The following is an 18,126-nucleotide window of genomic DNA, read 5'->3' as shown; positions in this document are numbered from 1 at the left end:
GAAAAAAATACTTGTAGATGGATTAGTGTGTGTGGATTTTCATGAGGGAAGTGCCAGTCATAAGTTATTGCCACAAAGGCAATTATTATTGAGTTAAAAGTTGTCAAATCTTAGCTGTTTGAAATAAAAGAGCTGATCCACATTATGAGATGCTGCCATCCACGCTATTGATTTTGTACAGAAGCTTTCCCCAAGTAGCATGCTCCCAGGGACTGTGAGCATTGCCACTCCCACGCACACACACACTAGAGGTGTCCCCATTAATGATCTATTCAATTATGCTGCTGAAGCTCGCTTACACTAGTCATACTCTGTGAGGGAGATAAGGCACTAATCTTCTCCAAACCATCACCCTTGCCCTGTGTCTGGTGGTACAACAAGGAACTAACAACTAGGAAAGCACATGCAGGAAAAGTGTGACAAGGTTTTTTGGCAAGATCTGCTGTGTATTTCAAGTTCCCCATGCACTGCCACCAGCGGCTGCTGATATTTCCTTATACTTGAAAGCAGATAAAAAAGTAAGCATCTTTCCCTGCTGGAAAATGTTGGTTTATTAAGGGCAACTACCGCAAAAATTCGACTACATGGCTGAAGTGGGTAATCTGTTGATGCAACTTTCAGATGGATCTGCTAAGACAATGCCAGAGACTTGCAGCTATTAAACCAGCAGAGCAGAAAATGAACCAGAAATAGTAAAAAGTAAAATGTAGCAAAGGGAGGGATTAAAACTGCATGCCAGCTGTCTCGGGACTCCTCTGATAAGGTGAATGAACTAACGAGTTCATTCGAGTGCTCTAATGTAAGAAAATGGGTATTTGCAAGCAGAAATGAGATATTTGAAAAGTGTGATAAAAAAGCCTGATTTTTAAAATTTGCATTCTCTGTAATATGTAGCTGGAAACATGGGTTACTAAAAATAATGCTACTACCTATGCTTTGATCATGCAGATCTACTGGATTAAATAAGTAGATCTTCTGAACCTCCTAAAATGTTTATTATAGGGCTTAAAACTAAAGAGAGGTGGAACAAGAAAGTGAAAACAGTACTAATTTCTGATCGAAAGAATCAGGATTAAAACATGAATTTTAATTCTCACTTAAATCAAATTCTAGTAATGACAGAAAAAGAAAATACTAAAGCGAGTATAATAATAGAAATTAGTTTTCCAGAGCAATAACATTTTAATTCTCTGGAGTCAATTTCGTGACACAGTTAAGGACACAGAGACAGGGTACAGGCAGCTTTGTACCATAAATCCTTTGTCTATCCAGACAAATCTACACTAGCAGTTATAATCTTCTAGAGTTTTACTTAGTCAAGCACTATTCACTTGTCCAGTCCTGTACAAAACACAGAAAGATAAAATATTATGACCTGGCCAGGACATACTTCAAGAATCAATTCCTGAGCTTTGAAAATGCATGTTGTTTGACTGAAGTAAAATTAATTTGTCTTATTTAAGTATTATTAAATTTGCCACATAAAGGACTTTATTACAGAACACCTCAAATGTATAATACACAAGATCTGCAGTCTTCAGGCATCAAAGAGGTTTTTCTTCTAGGAGGAGTAAGACAAATCATATATTTGATGCCAGAAAAAAACACATAAGTCCACAGTTTTCTCTGACATACAATAGAACATTGCCCAGAGGACTTCCATTACTAATTCCTGAGTCATACCTAATAGCTTTGGTCAAATGATTATGAGAATACCACATGAGATTTTGCATATGTTATAATCCTTCTCAATGTTAAAAAGATTTTGTCTTTATTGTGGAATGAAGCTAACTATTTTCCACTTGCAGTCTTTGGATATTGCCACACTTCCCAACTACTAGGAGTTGTTTTACTATTAGATTGTTGTTTTCATGCAAATTTTTATAGACTGTAATCAAAATACTGCTTACATTCTCTTTGATAAAGTAAACACTGAAGTTGAATGCATCTGTCTCATTAGGTCTTTCATTATTAAATCATTCTTAATTAATTTTATTAGATCTTCCCTAAGTTTCCACTCAATTTGATGATATTCTTTGGAAAAAAAGTAGATAACACAGTTCATTTACAGTAATAAAAGAAACAAAAATCTTTACATTCCTCCATTATCCTCAAAAAAATGCTTTTTCACAAGGCTTTCTGAAAAAATCACTACACCAGTTGTTCTTGTGTAGCTCATATTTAACCACATACTCCCAAGCTGTCTTCATCTTTACATGAAGTCCCCCAACTTTTCAATACATTCCATATTGTTCTTTCCCGAGAACAATACATTTTGTCGTATTAAAAGCATTTAGTTCACTGAATCTCCAGTTCATCTTTATTACTTGACCAGAATTCTATTTTTTGTGCCATTTGCAATTTGTAAAGGCTTTATAATTCCTTGCACATAGCTGATGATGCAAGATTAGACTGGAGTTAAGACCCTATCCCACAAGGATTTCCCCGGAATATTTCTACACCAACTTGTACCTCATGATTGCATTATAAGGCCTATAATTAGCAGACTTAAATCCATTTAATATGTTCCATATTCATTCTGTATCATTCCAGTATCTTACATAACTTTTAACATCTGCATATTTAGAGCCATGCAAACGCAAAACATCAGCATGCTTATCCTTTATCAATCAAATATGTAATCTCATAAAAATAATTTTAGTTAGGAAAGTCTAACTTTCTATCAATTCGTATTCATTGTCATTACATAATTGATCTCATTTACTTCAGTACTCAAGTCCCCTGTCAGGTGCTGCTTTATTTTTCCCAAGACTGGTGTCAGGCTGACAGACCTATAAATACTTGATTCATCCTGTTCACCTTTCATGAATACTGACATACCATTTAACTCTCTTCTAGTCCTCTGGATTTTCTACAGTGTCTACAATGTACAGAAAAACTTAACAGTTTATCCAGAAAGCTCTTTATCAGCTTCTTTTAAAATTTTTGGTCGCAAATTTTCCTGATCTGTTGTCTAACTTAGTACTTGTGGTCAAATAGACTTAGTTACCATTAGCATGGACAGCACACAAACACCAACATTATCATCAAGATTACCTAAGTAAGCTGGTATTTTCCCTTCTGAAATCAAATCTATCAGACACAATTCCTTCGTTCCTGTTACTCTTAAGAAATTGATGAGCCTATATTTGTTCTTGTATCCATTTTTTTCCCTACAATAATATTCTGTAGTTCTTAACTTTTAATTTACATAAATTGTTCTAGCTTCTTTGATACTAATCTCACTATGGACATGCCATAAAACAAGAGTTTTCTTACTGGGACACTACTATTTGATGCATCACGGTGAAGTACTGAATGCATAAAGATGAAATGAGAAATACACAATAATTCTTCAAGATTTTTGAAATGCTACATGGATTTTGAGAATAAGAGACTCTTAACATACCTATTCTGAAGTTATAGGTGTGGCCTGCCTGAATTACCTATAAGCAAGTAATTTAGTACATGGAAAACTACATTAAGTGTAAGCAGCACAGAGTTCAGGTGCATGAAGATCAACCACATGTTTACTCTCCTCCTCCAACAGATATTGCAGTCGCAGCTATGAGACCCTTCTCATCTGAAAAATTCTAGACTCACAAAAACTGACCACCAATCTGATCCACCTGTCATTGGATCAAGAAGTTTCTGCTCCATTTCACACCAGTCCATAAACTGACAAAATAGACAATTACACAACAGTAACAGGCTTCTGAATCTGATCTTATACAATAAAAAACTTGAAAGAGGATCTAAGACTGCAATACCATAATTTGTTTGAAATCTCAATGGCTAGAACTGCAGAGCCTTCAGACCCATCCTACTAGCTAGTGTCAATGCCATCCCTAACATAACAACAAAACACATCATGAAGAATGGGTCATTAAGCAGATACATGCTACAGTGCTTGATCCAGTTTTTAAAGCAATACTGATGAATAACTGATAAACAGGTATCTGATAAACAGAAGAGATTACTCCAAAGATTTCTTGTAGTTACAACTATGGGCATGCAGCAACCAAGCTGACATTTCCTTGAGATGCTATGAAAGACTCTATTTAATATTTCAAGAGAAAACACTTTTCAGACCTACGAACAATATAATTGTTAGTAGTGGACTTTCATACTGATTTGATAGGCTGATACAGATGTTCTGACTGACAGCAGTTTCTATCTGCAAGATTATTCAAGCACAAAATTGTTGTCAAGGCAATCCCAATCAAAAGCAGCTGGGTCCACAGAAAACACGTGGTGTTCATATGACGAAGCTCTCAGCGTACGTAGATGCAAGCAAAGAAGAATTTTATTGCACATTCATGATCAATTGAGGCACACATAAATTACTGTAATTTTTATATCACCATGTAGCTACACTCTGAAAGAAAGAAAAAGCCCTAGTTCTACATAGAGATCAAAAGAGAAGCCATTGTCTTCCAAATTAACATTGAACTCTAGTGCAAAATTGGTACAACAGTCTGTGGAATGCTGATAACATTTTGTGCTGCAGTTAGTTACAGATTGTTTGAAGTACAAAGAAGTCAAAGCATAGGTGATTTAAAGTGAAAGATGCTGTACTGTGGTTAAATTTTACTGGTTTGGGCTGAATTTTCCAAGCATGTGATTAAGAGAACTGATAGCGGTGAATCAGTAATCTCTAATTTCCAAACAAACAACAAGAGAAACAGAAAATAAGAACACCTTTTTCAGACTATAGCTTCTTTTAAAGATTTTGTTTTTATTTGAATGAAAAAAGTTGAACTTTCAGAATTGGGAGATGGGGAACAGGGCCATGAAGTCCTATACCTGGCTTTAAAATCACAGAATCACAGAATAGTAGGGGTTGGAAGGGACCTCTGTGGGTCATCTAGTCCAACCCCCCTGCCAAAGCAGGGTCACCTAGAGCAGGCCGCACAGGACCCCATCCAGGCGGGTCTTGAATATCTCCAGAGAAGGAGACTCCACAACCTCCCTGGGCAGCCTGTTCCAGTGCTCCGTCACCCTCAGAGGGAAGAAGTTCGTCCTCATGTTCAGACGGAACTTCCTGTGCCTCAGTTTGTGCCCATTGCCCCTTGTCCTGTCACTGGGCACCACTGAAAAGAGCTTGGCCCCATCCTCCTGACACCCACCCTTCAGATATTTGTAGGCATTTATAAGGTCCCCTCGCAGCCTTCTCTTCTTCAGGCTGAACAAGCCCAGTTCCCTCAACCTCTCCTTGTAGGGGAGATGCTACAGTCCCCTCACCATCCTCGTAGCCCTCCACTGGACTCTCTCCAGTAGCTCTTCATCTTTCTTGAACTGGGGAGCCCAGAACTGGAAAATCCATCTGTGTTGTGTTAATCACCAAGAAATTACTCCTTGTTTATTATTTCACACTTGCAACTTCGGAATGCTCCACCCAAAATATCTAAAACAATATAATATGAAGTAAAAATTGTTACAAATTCAAGCTTCAAGGTTATTGTTATGTTTTAATGTGTACTAAAACATTGCCTTATAAAGGAAATCAGTTTAAGTCCAGGATGAGCAACTCATTCTAGAGGTCATCATCAAGCAAGTGGAGGAAAAGAAGGTTATCAGGAGTAGTCAACACGGATTCACCAAGGGGAAATCATGCCTGACCAATCTGACAGCTTTCTATGACGGTGTGACTGGCTGGGTAGATGAGGGGAGAGCCGTGGATGTTATCTACCTAGACTTCAGCAAGGCTTTTGACACTGTCTCTGATAAAGTCCTCATAAGCAAGCTCAGGAAGTGTGGGATGGATGAGTGGTCAGTGAGGTGGACTGAGAACTGGCTGAATGGCAGAACTCAGAGGGTTGTCATCAGCGGCGCTGAGTCTAGTTGGAGGCCGGTAACTAGTGGTGTCCCTCAGAGGTCAGTACTGGGCCCAGTCTCGTTCAACTTCTTCATCAATGACCTGGATGAAGAGTCAGAGTGTAATCTCAGCAAGTTTGCTGACGACACAAAACTGGGAGGAGTGGTGGATACACCAGAAAGGTGGGCTGACATTCAGTGACACCTGGACAAGCTGGAGAGTTGGGCAGAGAGGAACCTGATGAGGTTCAAGGGCAAATGCAGGCACCTGGGGAGGAAAAACCCCATGCATCAGTACAGGCTTGGGGTGGACCTGCTGGAGAGCAGCTCTGTGGAAAGGGACCTGGGTGTCCTGGTGGATGACAGGTTAGCCATGAGCCAGCAGTGTGCCCTGGCTGCCAAGAAGGCCAATGGCATCTTGGGCTGCATTAGGAAGAGTGTGGCCAGCAGGTCGAGGGATGTTCTCCTCCCCCTCTACACTGCCCTAGTGAGGCCTCATCTGGAGTACTCTGTCCAGTTCTGTGCTTCCCAGTTCAAGAAAGATAAGGACCTACTGGAGAGAGTCCAGTGGAGGGCTATGAGGATGATGAGGGGACTGGAGCATCTCTCCTACAAGGAGAGGCTGAAGGAGCTGGGCTTCTTTAGCCTGAAGAAGAGAAGGCTGAGAGGTGACCTTATAAATGCTTACAAATATCTGAACGGTGGGTGTCAGGTGGATGGGGTCAGACTCTTGTCAGTGGTGCCCAGCGACAGGACAAGGGGCAATGGGCACAAACTGAAGCATAGGAAGTTCCGTCTGAACATGAGGAAGAACTTCTTCCCTCTGAGGGTGACGGAGCACTGGAACAGGTTGCCAGAGAGGTTGTGGAGTCTCCTTCTCTGAAGATATTCAAGACCCAGCTGGACAAGGTCCTCCGCAGCCTGCTCTAGGTGACCCTGCTTCGGCAGGGGGGTTGGACTAGATGACCCACAGAGGTCCCTTCCAACCCCTACCATTCTGTGATTCTGTGATCTCACAACCCTAAACCCCCTAGCCTGTTAATTCTGCTGTGCCCTAAGCAATGCTGAAATGATCTGAAGAAATCACTTGCCACAACAAAAACACATTTTATGATATAATAAAGTATATGGAAACAAAACAACAACTAAGTTATACAAACACACTGCACTGAATTGTCTTCTTATATCAAGCTTCCTTAATATAATAATTACATATACAAGGGTATACATAGCCTAAGCTGTACCAGCAAATTGCACACTGGGATCATACAGTAAAATGTTTCTGCATCCATCAGCAGACTTTGAATAGTATTGAATACTATTTTCAAGTTTAAATACAGTTGACATTTGTATCTTTATTATAAAATAGAATTTCTTCTAGTTACAAAAGATTACAAGAAAATCTTCTGTCTATAAATATTTTAATAAAGAGGCAGTGGAACTTTTAATTAAGTATATGTTAATATCATAAACACAGCAGTAAGTCTTCCTCAGCTTTCCTTAAGAAAGGAGAAGTTAGGGTGGTTTGCCATTAAGAACAAAGGATTAAACAAATAACTGGAAGAGTAAATAACAAAATAGGGAAGCTACATCAAGAAACACCAGAAATAACCCAATAATCCAATATGGAAGCTGTCATAAACCTTAAAGCCTAGCCATTACCAAAACCGATGTTTAAAATAACAAAGAAAATAAGTTCAAAAGCTGAATGTAAGGGAGAGAAAATGAAAGTGGAAATACAAGTAAAGCAGAGACAAGGGGTAACTGATTTACCTTTTCAAATGGGAGTTCCTTTCCATTACAGGTTCCGGAGCTGAACCAGGAACTGCACAAATATATCCATGTATATATAAAACACACACATGGATTTGACTATTTAAGTAATAAAAGAAAGAAATCAAAGTGTGCTAATCCATCAGTTTCTAGGAAACAATAGTCAATTACCTATCTTGAACAGAGAAGTGCAAATATTGCAAATAAACATGCAAACACATATTCAGAAGTTTTGAATTTTAAATCTAGCAGCAGATACTAACAGCAAAGTTGTTCCTTGACTCCTTACTAGACACCTGACACAATGGTCTAATAGGACATGTTCACTCGGACACCTATGGTTGAATGTAATGAGAGAAAGAAGAAATTAATATTTTAATAGTAAACCATACATACTCCTGCAGTCTATCTTTATTAGGCAATAGTTTTCTTCCAATGCCTAAAAAATTAGATAAGAAAAAGGTTCATGTTTTTTTAGAAACAGACAAACAAAAAAATCAAGAAACTTTCTTCTTGTCAGTGGGACATCTAAAAGCTATTCAAAAGCTTATTAAAATTTCCACTTGACAGAAAGAATTAGTGTCGTCTCTTACATAACCATTCAGAATTAACTAATGTGCCTCAGATGCTGAACACGGAGCAACAAATTCTTACAAAGTAATTAATGATAAAGTTAAAAAGAATCAAAACCTGTGGAAAAAAATTGGACACATTGAAGGAAAGGGCAGTTTGGTCACTGAGGTTGGAATTTGCCTCAGCTAACTTTAGTGTAGCAGTTTATAATTTACTTCGTCATCACAGGTGATTTCTATACTCTTTTTCAGGTCTTTGCCATTTATCTGATTTATTACAGACGTTTACTTTAGACTGAGATGAATTGTGCCCTAGACTTCATTGACATGATTTCCTCTTGCACAAAGGAGAAGCCAGTGGAATTAGCATCAATATGCATGTCTATAGTTGGTCAAAGAAATTCCACCTAGGCTCTCAACGACTATTATGTTTAATAACCTCTACCCTTCTCTACTTCATATGTTCAATAAAGCCAAAAGTACAGATGAACAGTCTAAGCAGATCAGTAGATTTCATTCTGTTAAAACACTCCTTGCATTTGAAACTGAGTTCTCCATCTCAGTAACGGCATAAGACATCCTGCAAACTGTGCAACGTGTTATCACCACTCCCTACATACCCACAGACCAGCTTCAGCTCCAGTGTAAGCTGATGTTAAGGCAACAGATCTGAATTAGCTCTTACTCTCAGTAACTGTAGACTGCCAAGTCATCCCACAGAAGCACAGTTAAAGGTTGCAAGGGTGACAAAATGCACTATGGAATTGTTAGAAAAGGCACAATACACAAAGACAACACAGTATATAATAGGGCATGAAGTACACTTAAAAAGAATAAAACAGATCTTAAAATAAGTCTGAATTTTTCATGTGTTTCAACAGAAGGACATAAAGAAACAATTTAAAATGCAAGAAAAAGTTTTGCACTTCAATCAGGTCCTGTCAATGCTTATTTTTTGTTCTAATTTCATGTAAAACACATTTCATAACAGTAATGCATATTACATAAATTCAATGTGATTTGCCTGATGGGAAACTAGTGCAAACCTATTAAAGTCATGCATTAGTTGAATTCAGAGATTTAGATTAAGTCTTACTCATTTCCATTCTAGTTCCTTTCTTTGAGCTTACTTTTATTCTTTTTTCTTACAGTTTCTTGGTTCTCATTTTTACAAAAAGACACAAAGGATAACAGAAAAAAATACTGGATGAACTGCCAGGCTCAAAAGGTTGTGGTCAGCAGCACAAAGTGTTGGAGGCCAGTCACTAGTGGAGTCCTCCAGGAACTGATATTGGTGTCAATATTGTTTGAAGTCTTCATTAAGGAACCGGGTGATCACAGAATCATAGAATGCTTTGAGTTGGAAGGGACCTTTAGAGGTCATCTAGCCCAACCCCCCTGCAGTGAGCAGGGATACCTTCAACCAGAACAGGTTGCTCAGAGCCCCATCCAGCCTGACCTTGAATGTTTCCAAGGATGGGACCTCCACTACCTCTCTGGGCACCTGTTCCAGTGTTTCATCACCCTCATTGTAAAAAATGTCTTCCCTGCATCTAGTCTGAATCTACCCTCCCTTAGTTTAAAGCCATTACTCCTTGTCTCACAACAGGCCTCAAGCTTTGCTAAAAAGGCTTTCACCACCTTTCCTCTAGGCCCCCTTCAGGTACTGAAAGGCTGCTCTAAGTCTCCCTGTAGTCTTCTCCTCTCCAGTTTGCTGATGAATAACTGGAAGGAGTACACGGTACACCAGATGGGTCTGTTGCCATTCAGAGGGACCTGGACAGGCTGGAGAAATTGGACAACAGGAGTCCCTTGAAATTCAACAAAGGGAAATGCAGAGTCCTGGAAATTGGCAGCAATAACCCCATGCACCAGTCTGAGCTTCGGGCTGACCGTCTGGAAGCAGCTTTGTCAAGAACGACCTGGGGTCCTGGTGGATACCATTTTAACTATAAGCCACTTTAAGTATAAGCCAACAGTGTGTTCTTGCAGCAAAGAAGGCCAACGGCACCCTGGGTTGCATTAGCATGATTGTTGTCAGCAGGTCAAGGAAGGTGATCCTCCCATCTACTCAGCAGTAGTGAGCCAACTGCAGTGCTGTGTCCAGTTCTGGGCTTCACAGTATATGAAGGATGTGGACACACTGAAACGAGCCTAGCAAAGGGCCACAAAGGTGATTAAGGGACTGGAGCATCTGCTGTACAAGGAGAGGCTGAGAGAGCTGGACTGTTCAGCCTGGAGCAGAGAAGGGGCAGGGGGATCCTATCAATGCATATAAATACCTGATGGGTCAGGGGCAGGGAGTAAAAAAGACAGAGCCAGAAACTCTTTCCAGTGGTGCCCAGTGACAGGACAAGACACAACAGGCACAAACAGAAATACAGGAGATTTGACTTAAATACAAGGAAAAAAATTCTTTACTCTTCTTGAATCTAAGAGTGGTCAAACACTAGAACAGGTTGCCCAACAAGGCTGTGAAGATATTCAAAACCCAACTGGAAAAGATATCGAGCAACCTGCTGTAGCTGACCCTGCTCTGACCTGCAGGGGGGCATCTAGTCAACCTCCACATGTCCCTTTTGAAATCTCTTCACAGAATCTCAAAATTTCTGTGATTCTGTGGTATTTGTGGCTGCCGCGCTCCAACATATCTTCCTGAATCTCTCTATTTCATGCCATCTTCCTTTCTTTCTCCTTTCAGCTGCATGATTTCTTTCTCCTTCCTGCCTTCCCTTTTTATGCCCACAACCTTGCCAGTGCAGCTGCTCTCCCCTACTCCACCTGCTCTCCATTTCAGAATTATCCCAGCTGGACTGAAATTGTTATTACAAGAGCGAGTTTCACCTTCTGACCAGAAATAGCCTATCAGTTCTTAGATAAAAAGAAAAAGAAAAAACAGGAGGACTGGAAAGGGGTAGCTCAGTTAAAATTTTCCCACAGAGAAGAATTTTCATATGTGCCAGTGAAAGCAAAAAAAGAGAATTTATGCTTTCTCCCGTGCAGTTACTCACACAGAAGTTCAGCATCTGGAAAAAACCCTTCTCCTTTTCCTTCTAATCAATCCTTCAGTGTTCTCATTTCTTGTGATGCCTTTATCACTTGAACTATGCTACTCTTCTTTTAAAACACCTGCCTATTACATTAACAGTGACTATCTCCCTAAGTGTCTCTCATCTGATGTGTAGACTACAAGCTCTTTACGACAGGCGCCAGTATTTTGTTCTCTGACAGCACGGGTGTCTCTTAGCTGTTAAGACTGTACTAATGACAGATGATCATTTCTCTGCCTTGGCCCAGATACACACTTTTTCTGTTCCTCACATTTTCCTCTGTTTTTAAGAGCTGTTCATTGCATTTAAGTACATAGCATTTGAGACATAGTGTATAACACTCAAAAGCAACATTAAAAATTTTGCCATAGTGATGGCTCCCAATGACATATTTTCCTCCCTTGGAAAGGTCTATTCCCTTTTCTCCACTGATAATAAATGATATAAATCATGCTGAATTCTCTGCTGAATAAATAAATAAATAAATCAAAATAGCCTAAATCTTCAGGACCTAATCCGTGATAATGTGGTCATGGAAAGTCCTTTTAACTTCAAAAAGCTTTGGAAAAGATAAATATTTAGACATATGCAACAACTATAGGGATATCATTTTTCATGGATATAATCTTGGACACATCCAAGTGTGGGACAATGACTTTACATGACATACAGTTTAGATGATAGAAAACAGTCGATTTAAATATATTCTGAAAGGTCTTCCTAAAGCATCTGTCCTTACCAAATTGAAGGTGTGAAGCATCTTTGTGATGCGTCTTTGTGAGGAAAATATAGCTTGGCAGAAAAGAGGGGTAATTTAAAAAGCTATCTAGGCCATTTAAAAACTTTATGTCAGGGAATATGTATGCATGTATGTTAATATACGGTGAAAATATGATTTTTTGTTGTTACCCCTTGAACTGGAGAATCAAGAAATACTGAAATCCGGCTTGTATACTTGCGTAAAGTGGGCTTGTCTTTGAAATGGTCACCCTTCCTGTTTTTTTGTCCTGAGTGACTACAGGTATCACATAATAAACTGTAAATACAGACAAAAGAAGGATGTTAAATAATAGAACCAGTAACGAAGTTCCCACATGTTGAGAATGGCACTGTCCATTCTGTGACTGCCAACGTAACTCTTCATGATATTTCATTCCCCCAAAGATTTCTGAAGTTCAAGCCTTCTAATAATTATAGAAGTTTGTTTAAACGGGTATAAAAAAGTAGCAACTTTCACAGTGAGCAAAATGACCCCATATTTTATGTTTTCTCCTTAACACATAGTTTAACTACCAGGAATCATTTCTGAAAATTTTTAAGGAGTCTTCTTACATGGTGGGTTGCACAGTCTCCATTATTAATTGCAATAACACATGCTGGCACCGCATCTAACAAAGTAGTTTCAGAATAGACAACATAACAAATTGCTGCTTTAGGTCTTAAATCAGTTTGTATACTGTGTGGTCTTTTTCATAATCTTCATTGCATAGGACTGCAGATTTCCTGATGACATTTTGTTTGCTGGAGCTGCTAAGGGTACACAGAACCACTGAACTGAAGTCCTGACCAATGTGCTGTGACTGACATGTAATTCACCATTTAACCACTGCCATACATGATATATTGGAGGTGATATGAACATGACCCTATCCTCAGTGTATTTGGGATCAAGTATTAATCTTCAACAGAAAGCTTTAAAATACTGTAGAAAAAGCTTTTGTTCCGAATGATCACAAGTGCAGGGACTTAGCAACAGAACCTATTTCTAGTTATGAAAGGTTATTTAATGAATTATATTCATTAGTACAACTATTCGCTCAGAACTGCATATTACTATCAGAATATTTTACAGCGATCATTTACAAATGTGCAAACTCACACAGTGCAGTATATTCTGATGTTATTCTGGCTTTCAGAAATAACTTTACCAGTAGAAGTTATATCAAGCAAACATAAGACACAGAACAACTGGAAAGGAAAGAAAACCCAATCTGTGATATTTTTAACTTGGCATGTGTAACAAAAAATTTCATCCTTCTGGCTACCCAAAATTTCTTCTTTTTTTCCATTTCTTTTTCCTCCCGCTATGCATACATGCTTGATTCTACGAAGAACAATTTACAGCAAGGATGCTATTCTACTGCCAGTCACATCAGTGCTAACCTGTAATAACTGTCTTTGCATTTAGACAGAACTGGCTGCCTTTCTTTGAATGCCACCAGTTGAATAGGGCTTTTGCCAGCAGTTGAATATGGCTCTCAGTATTTTGGGAAATTGTCAGATTTTGGGCTGTTTGTCAATTAACATCAATGTGTGTCATTTAGAATGCCATTAAGGTCAGTACTTCCAACATATAATACATATAAGTATACAAGTACATACATAAATGTATACACACATTCTATGAAATTAACCCAGGAAGTCACAAACAATGTGTAAAGTTGAGGAAACTCCTGCATGGGGCATTGCTTTTGTGCGCAAGTAGATTTCTCATGTTTTCTCACTTATGCCTACATAAAACCTGATTTTTACCACTGACCTTGGACACAAGACAGTTCATACATCTTGTCAGGGACCTAATTCAATGCCTGATAGAAAAGACGCAGACTGGTTTTAAGGCACCTTGGAAAATCCTTCAAACTGACACAGCATAAGATAAAAGTTTTTGAATAATACATTTTAAAGCTTAAGAAGATCTCTTTTTTCTTCAGTTATTTTCGCCAATCACTAGATCATATTTTGTAAACAATAAATCACTCCTTCCATACAACATCCACCTCTCTGTTCTGAACGTGTCAACAGGTAACAGCAGGAGAAACTTCTAAAGGTATTTGTATGTTTAGAAACACATATTGTCGTAAATAACTTTTGACATTGTTCCTATTCTCCTATGCTTCATTTCTTTCATCACAGAAACAAAAGCACTCAGAATATTTTCTTCCTTTTTTTTAACAAACATGAAAATAACGTAAAGATTGTTTTTTAAAGCAACCCCATTATAATCAGAATACAAATCTGCATAAAAACATACGCTGTGTATAATAAAGGGCTATAACAAAGAGATATATAGAGAGAAACATAAAGGTATCTCTATAACATACAGCAAAGATGCATCTGAAGGAAATGAATGCACTTGTCTGCAAAGTACTTTTTTTGTTATACTATAATGAGTTAGTGCACATCCATTTACAAAGCTAAACTTACTGCTTCAGAAGTGGTTCCAAATGAGCAGTTTTCAGCATCAGTAGAAAGGTCTCTGTTGTTTCACAGCTTTGGCTCTTTCGCCATCGCCATTTTTGGGTTGTTTGGGGAAGGGGGTTTATTATGACTAATGCAAACTGTATCCCTTCATACACAAAAGCAGTCATACTTTGTGAGATACTAGACTACTGTTCAGTAAACTTACAACCTTCCTTTGAAATTTCCGTTACAATTGCCACATATTTTAAATGTGAGCTTAATAAAATCCTGTTGACTTTACCAAATACTCACATAGATTTTATTTGCAGAGGTGTACCTTTTACCCACACAATAATGTAAAGGATATTATTTAAGTCTGAAGACTCATTTAAGCAGAATAATAGGCATCAATAGCACTTACCTCATTGCGTGGAATAGAGGTTATACAGCTCTTTTCCAGCTCAAAACCATGCAACAGCCATTTTAAAAAAATAATGCAATGTTTGAAATTTATGAAAATTAGGTTTTTACTAACAACGCTTTTGTAAGAGGCTTCTAGACTCAAGTAGTGCAATTTGCTACATTGTAGTTAAAAGAAATGTCATATGTAATTATTCATAGAGATACTGCATACAGCTAGAAGGTTTAGATCAGTTGATATGTAGTAGTTTAGCCACTATAAAAATTAATCAAGTCATGAGTACTGCATTCTGTCCTCAAAGAATGACAAGCCTCTTTTCACTAAGAGAAATTCATTACATGACTATCACACTCTCACCAGCCTACTGAAAGGACTAAAAGAAAACAATATCACACAGAAAGATGGATTGAGCATGAATCAATGTGGCAAGCACATAACCAAACAGACATGGAATTAAACAAGGAAAAAACCAAACCAAACAAAACCAACAAAGATTGTCGCTTAACCTGTTTTGTCAGAGCTGGTATTGATGGTATTGGTAGTGATGGAAGTGAAGGTAGTCTTTGCGCTGTCCTTGGTAGTAACAGATTTCTGCTTATTTTTCATGGCTTCCAGTGCTTTGAGCTTCTTGGCATGTTTAGTGCCTTTGTAGTGGGCCGCAGCCTGGCTCTACAAAGGAGAACAAAATGAACCATGCAATCAGGCTCATTTCTAAACTAGCATTCTCTGTATTAGTACAAATACAGACTACCTTTCAATAATGGGTACCATTCACATTATCCAAGTAGTGACCAAACAGAAAATTGTATTTAGAATGATGCTTGGAAAACAATGGAAAAAATACTCAAGCAACCCCAATTCAATAAATACTGTATAACATTATTACTGTATAACAGTAATTATTATCTTCAGACCAAAATAAGGTTGGTTTAATCTACTATGCTATGATTAGGTTTTCTGTCAAGACTTTTTTTGCTTTCACATAAAAAAAAAAGAAATTCTCAGGCAACGGGGAGGAAGGCACTTTCCTCCCCGTAGCTTTGCACTTTTCCAGTTTCTGTTTCAGACTAGAGATTTTGTCAAAGCTTTCTCCAATGAAGAGTTTACTTTTAACAGTGGTATCAGTAACCTCTCAGCAAAGACTGACAGTAAGAAACTAAACCAAAAAACCCAAAACCAAAGCCTGAACAAAAGAAAGCAAAACATAAAACACTCTCTTCAAAGCCCATCACCAAAGATTTAACTGAATGTGATACAGACATACAATTAGCTGGCTTCCTTAAAAAAATAGGATTACTTTCGTCCACCTGCTACAAAAGGTAGTGTTTGAAATTCAAAGCCAGAAGCATGCTTTCAAAGCAGAAAGCTCACACAAATCCCATCACAGTCCCAAATACATTTTGGCTACTTGATATTGTTAAGCTAAAATAGATTTATATGTGCATTGCTATTGAGATTTATGTATTACACTGGAAGTACCTTTATTACTCTAAGAGTTAGTATCAACTTTTCTTCATTTAATTTATGTTGTAAATATGTTTTAATAATAGTATTGAAATATAAATTAAACCACTGGAATTAGTATGAATATTCAGAATTTATTTATTTTCTAATTATTTGAACTCTTGTAAGACAGTCCTTCAGTTAATAAATTAACAACCTGAAAAATTCTTTATATTTTTATTGCTGAACATTAAACTTTCTTGAAATCAACTCCTTTCTTAGATGAAAGAGAAATTATTAAGACTCTAGAAAAATAGTCAAAATTTAGCTACTACAGAACTGAACAAATGAAAAACAACTATGCTGGGTCAGCCCAAGGACCCACAAATGTATTTTTTTTCTGGCAAGAAACAATAGCAGATACTTAGAACATAAAAGAAATGTAAGTGCTTGTATTGTGGAATCAGAATAATAAAAACCCCACATATGTAATTTAGTGACTACAAACTCAAAGGATCAAAGGGATAAAACGATACAGTCACTCGACTCACTAAGCCACCCATGCAGGTAGTAGAATCCTGCTTTATCTGGCATTTGTTAGTCATTATACCTTTATTTAATGTTATTTAAATTGCTGAATTTTGGGGAGAGAGAAAGTTCTAGTGAATATCACAATAAGAGTGTATATTAATTAATCGTGAGATTTATGACTTTCAGCTTTCATGAAGAGTCATGATTCCTTCCAGCTGCCTGAGATTTGAGAAGCTCAGGGTGAGTAGAAAAGCAGGTGGAGACCTTGTCTAAACCAATAAACACGTATATGCGCATGTGTATACATGCATAGATTACACACATGCATATGCCCTTGTATATTGAGATGCATCATTCCGTTTAGTTGAAAAGCCAGTTTCTCTACACCTAAAATAATGTAATATTGTATTAGGTACCCTTATTGAAAGAACACTGGACAGTGAAGTTATTAATTAGAAACAACTTGAACAGAAACAGCACAATCATGCACCTTTTACAATTCCCAACACACAACATTGAGACATACCGTAAGCCAAATACAAACAGTCAAGAAATGTTAATTATTGTTAGACTGAAAGACCAGTGTCAAGTTACGATGATGCATTAAAAATGACATTATACAGCACATTCTCACGTTGCTATCATGTCAAATATTTTTACAGTTTCTAGTCAAATTTAATTATCAGTCAGCTCCAGATTCTGACTGCACTTGTTCTCCCTAACTAGTAGTGTCACTCTTCAAATATCAGAAAGGTAGCCAGAACATGGTCCTTAATACTGAATTATGAATGTTGATATTAGTTTGATATACAGCCCAACTTTCTTCACAGAATTGTTGGCAGAGCACCCCAGGGTTATATCTCTTGTATCCATAGTTCTCTTCCCTAAGAATTCTCACAGCTTCATCTCCACAAACCTCAACTCAAGCAGAATGTTGGATGCATAAGGAATACACAATGAGGCCATATGTAGAAATTGGTCACCTTTCAGTCTTCCAAAATATATGAAGAAAATTGCAGCGAAGTAGAAACACATTGCTCGTATTTACAAGTACGACGGCTGGTACGCAGAGTTGACAATTACTCACTTCCTACAGAGCGTTGTCAGTTTACCCAGCCTCTACTTAAAGAATATCTTTATGCCTTTTTTATTTCAAAGATTAAATCTCCATCCTCTGTGGGGACATGAAGCCATCTGAGCTTGTTTCAATATAAACATAGCTGGCATGTTAATGGTAGTTGTATGTGAGATCAGACAGATTACTCCTAAGTATTTAACCAGCTCCAAATTAGCTTATGCTGAACTTCTACAACTGAACTGGAACTCTAACAAAAAAAAA

The 18,126-nt window shown here is 37.8% G+C and overlaps 1 protein-coding gene across 1 annotated transcript in view; it reads right to left on the bottom strand.

Annotated features, from left to right (window-relative positions):
* The window catches only part of ZNF385D (zinc finger protein 385D), a 440,279-nt gene that overhangs the window by 53,221 nt on the left and 368,932 nt on the right, over window positions 1–18,126 (bottom strand). The window contains exon 5 of the mRNA XM_075419033.1: window positions 15,320–15,482. Coding sequence (XP_075275148.1) covers window positions 15,320–15,482 — 163 coding nt within the window. The remainder of the gene's footprint in view (window positions 1–15,319; window positions 15,483–18,126) is intronic.

The sequence above is a fragment of the Opisthocomus hoazin genome, chromosome 4 (genome assembly GCF_030867145.1).
Source record: "Opisthocomus hoazin isolate bOpiHoa1 chromosome 4, bOpiHoa1.hap1, whole genome shotgun sequence".
Taxonomy (NCBI): Eukaryota; Metazoa; Chordata; class Aves; order Opisthocomiformes; family Opisthocomidae; genus Opisthocomus; species Opisthocomus hoazin.
This window is presented reverse-complemented; position numbering and strand designations above follow the sequence as displayed.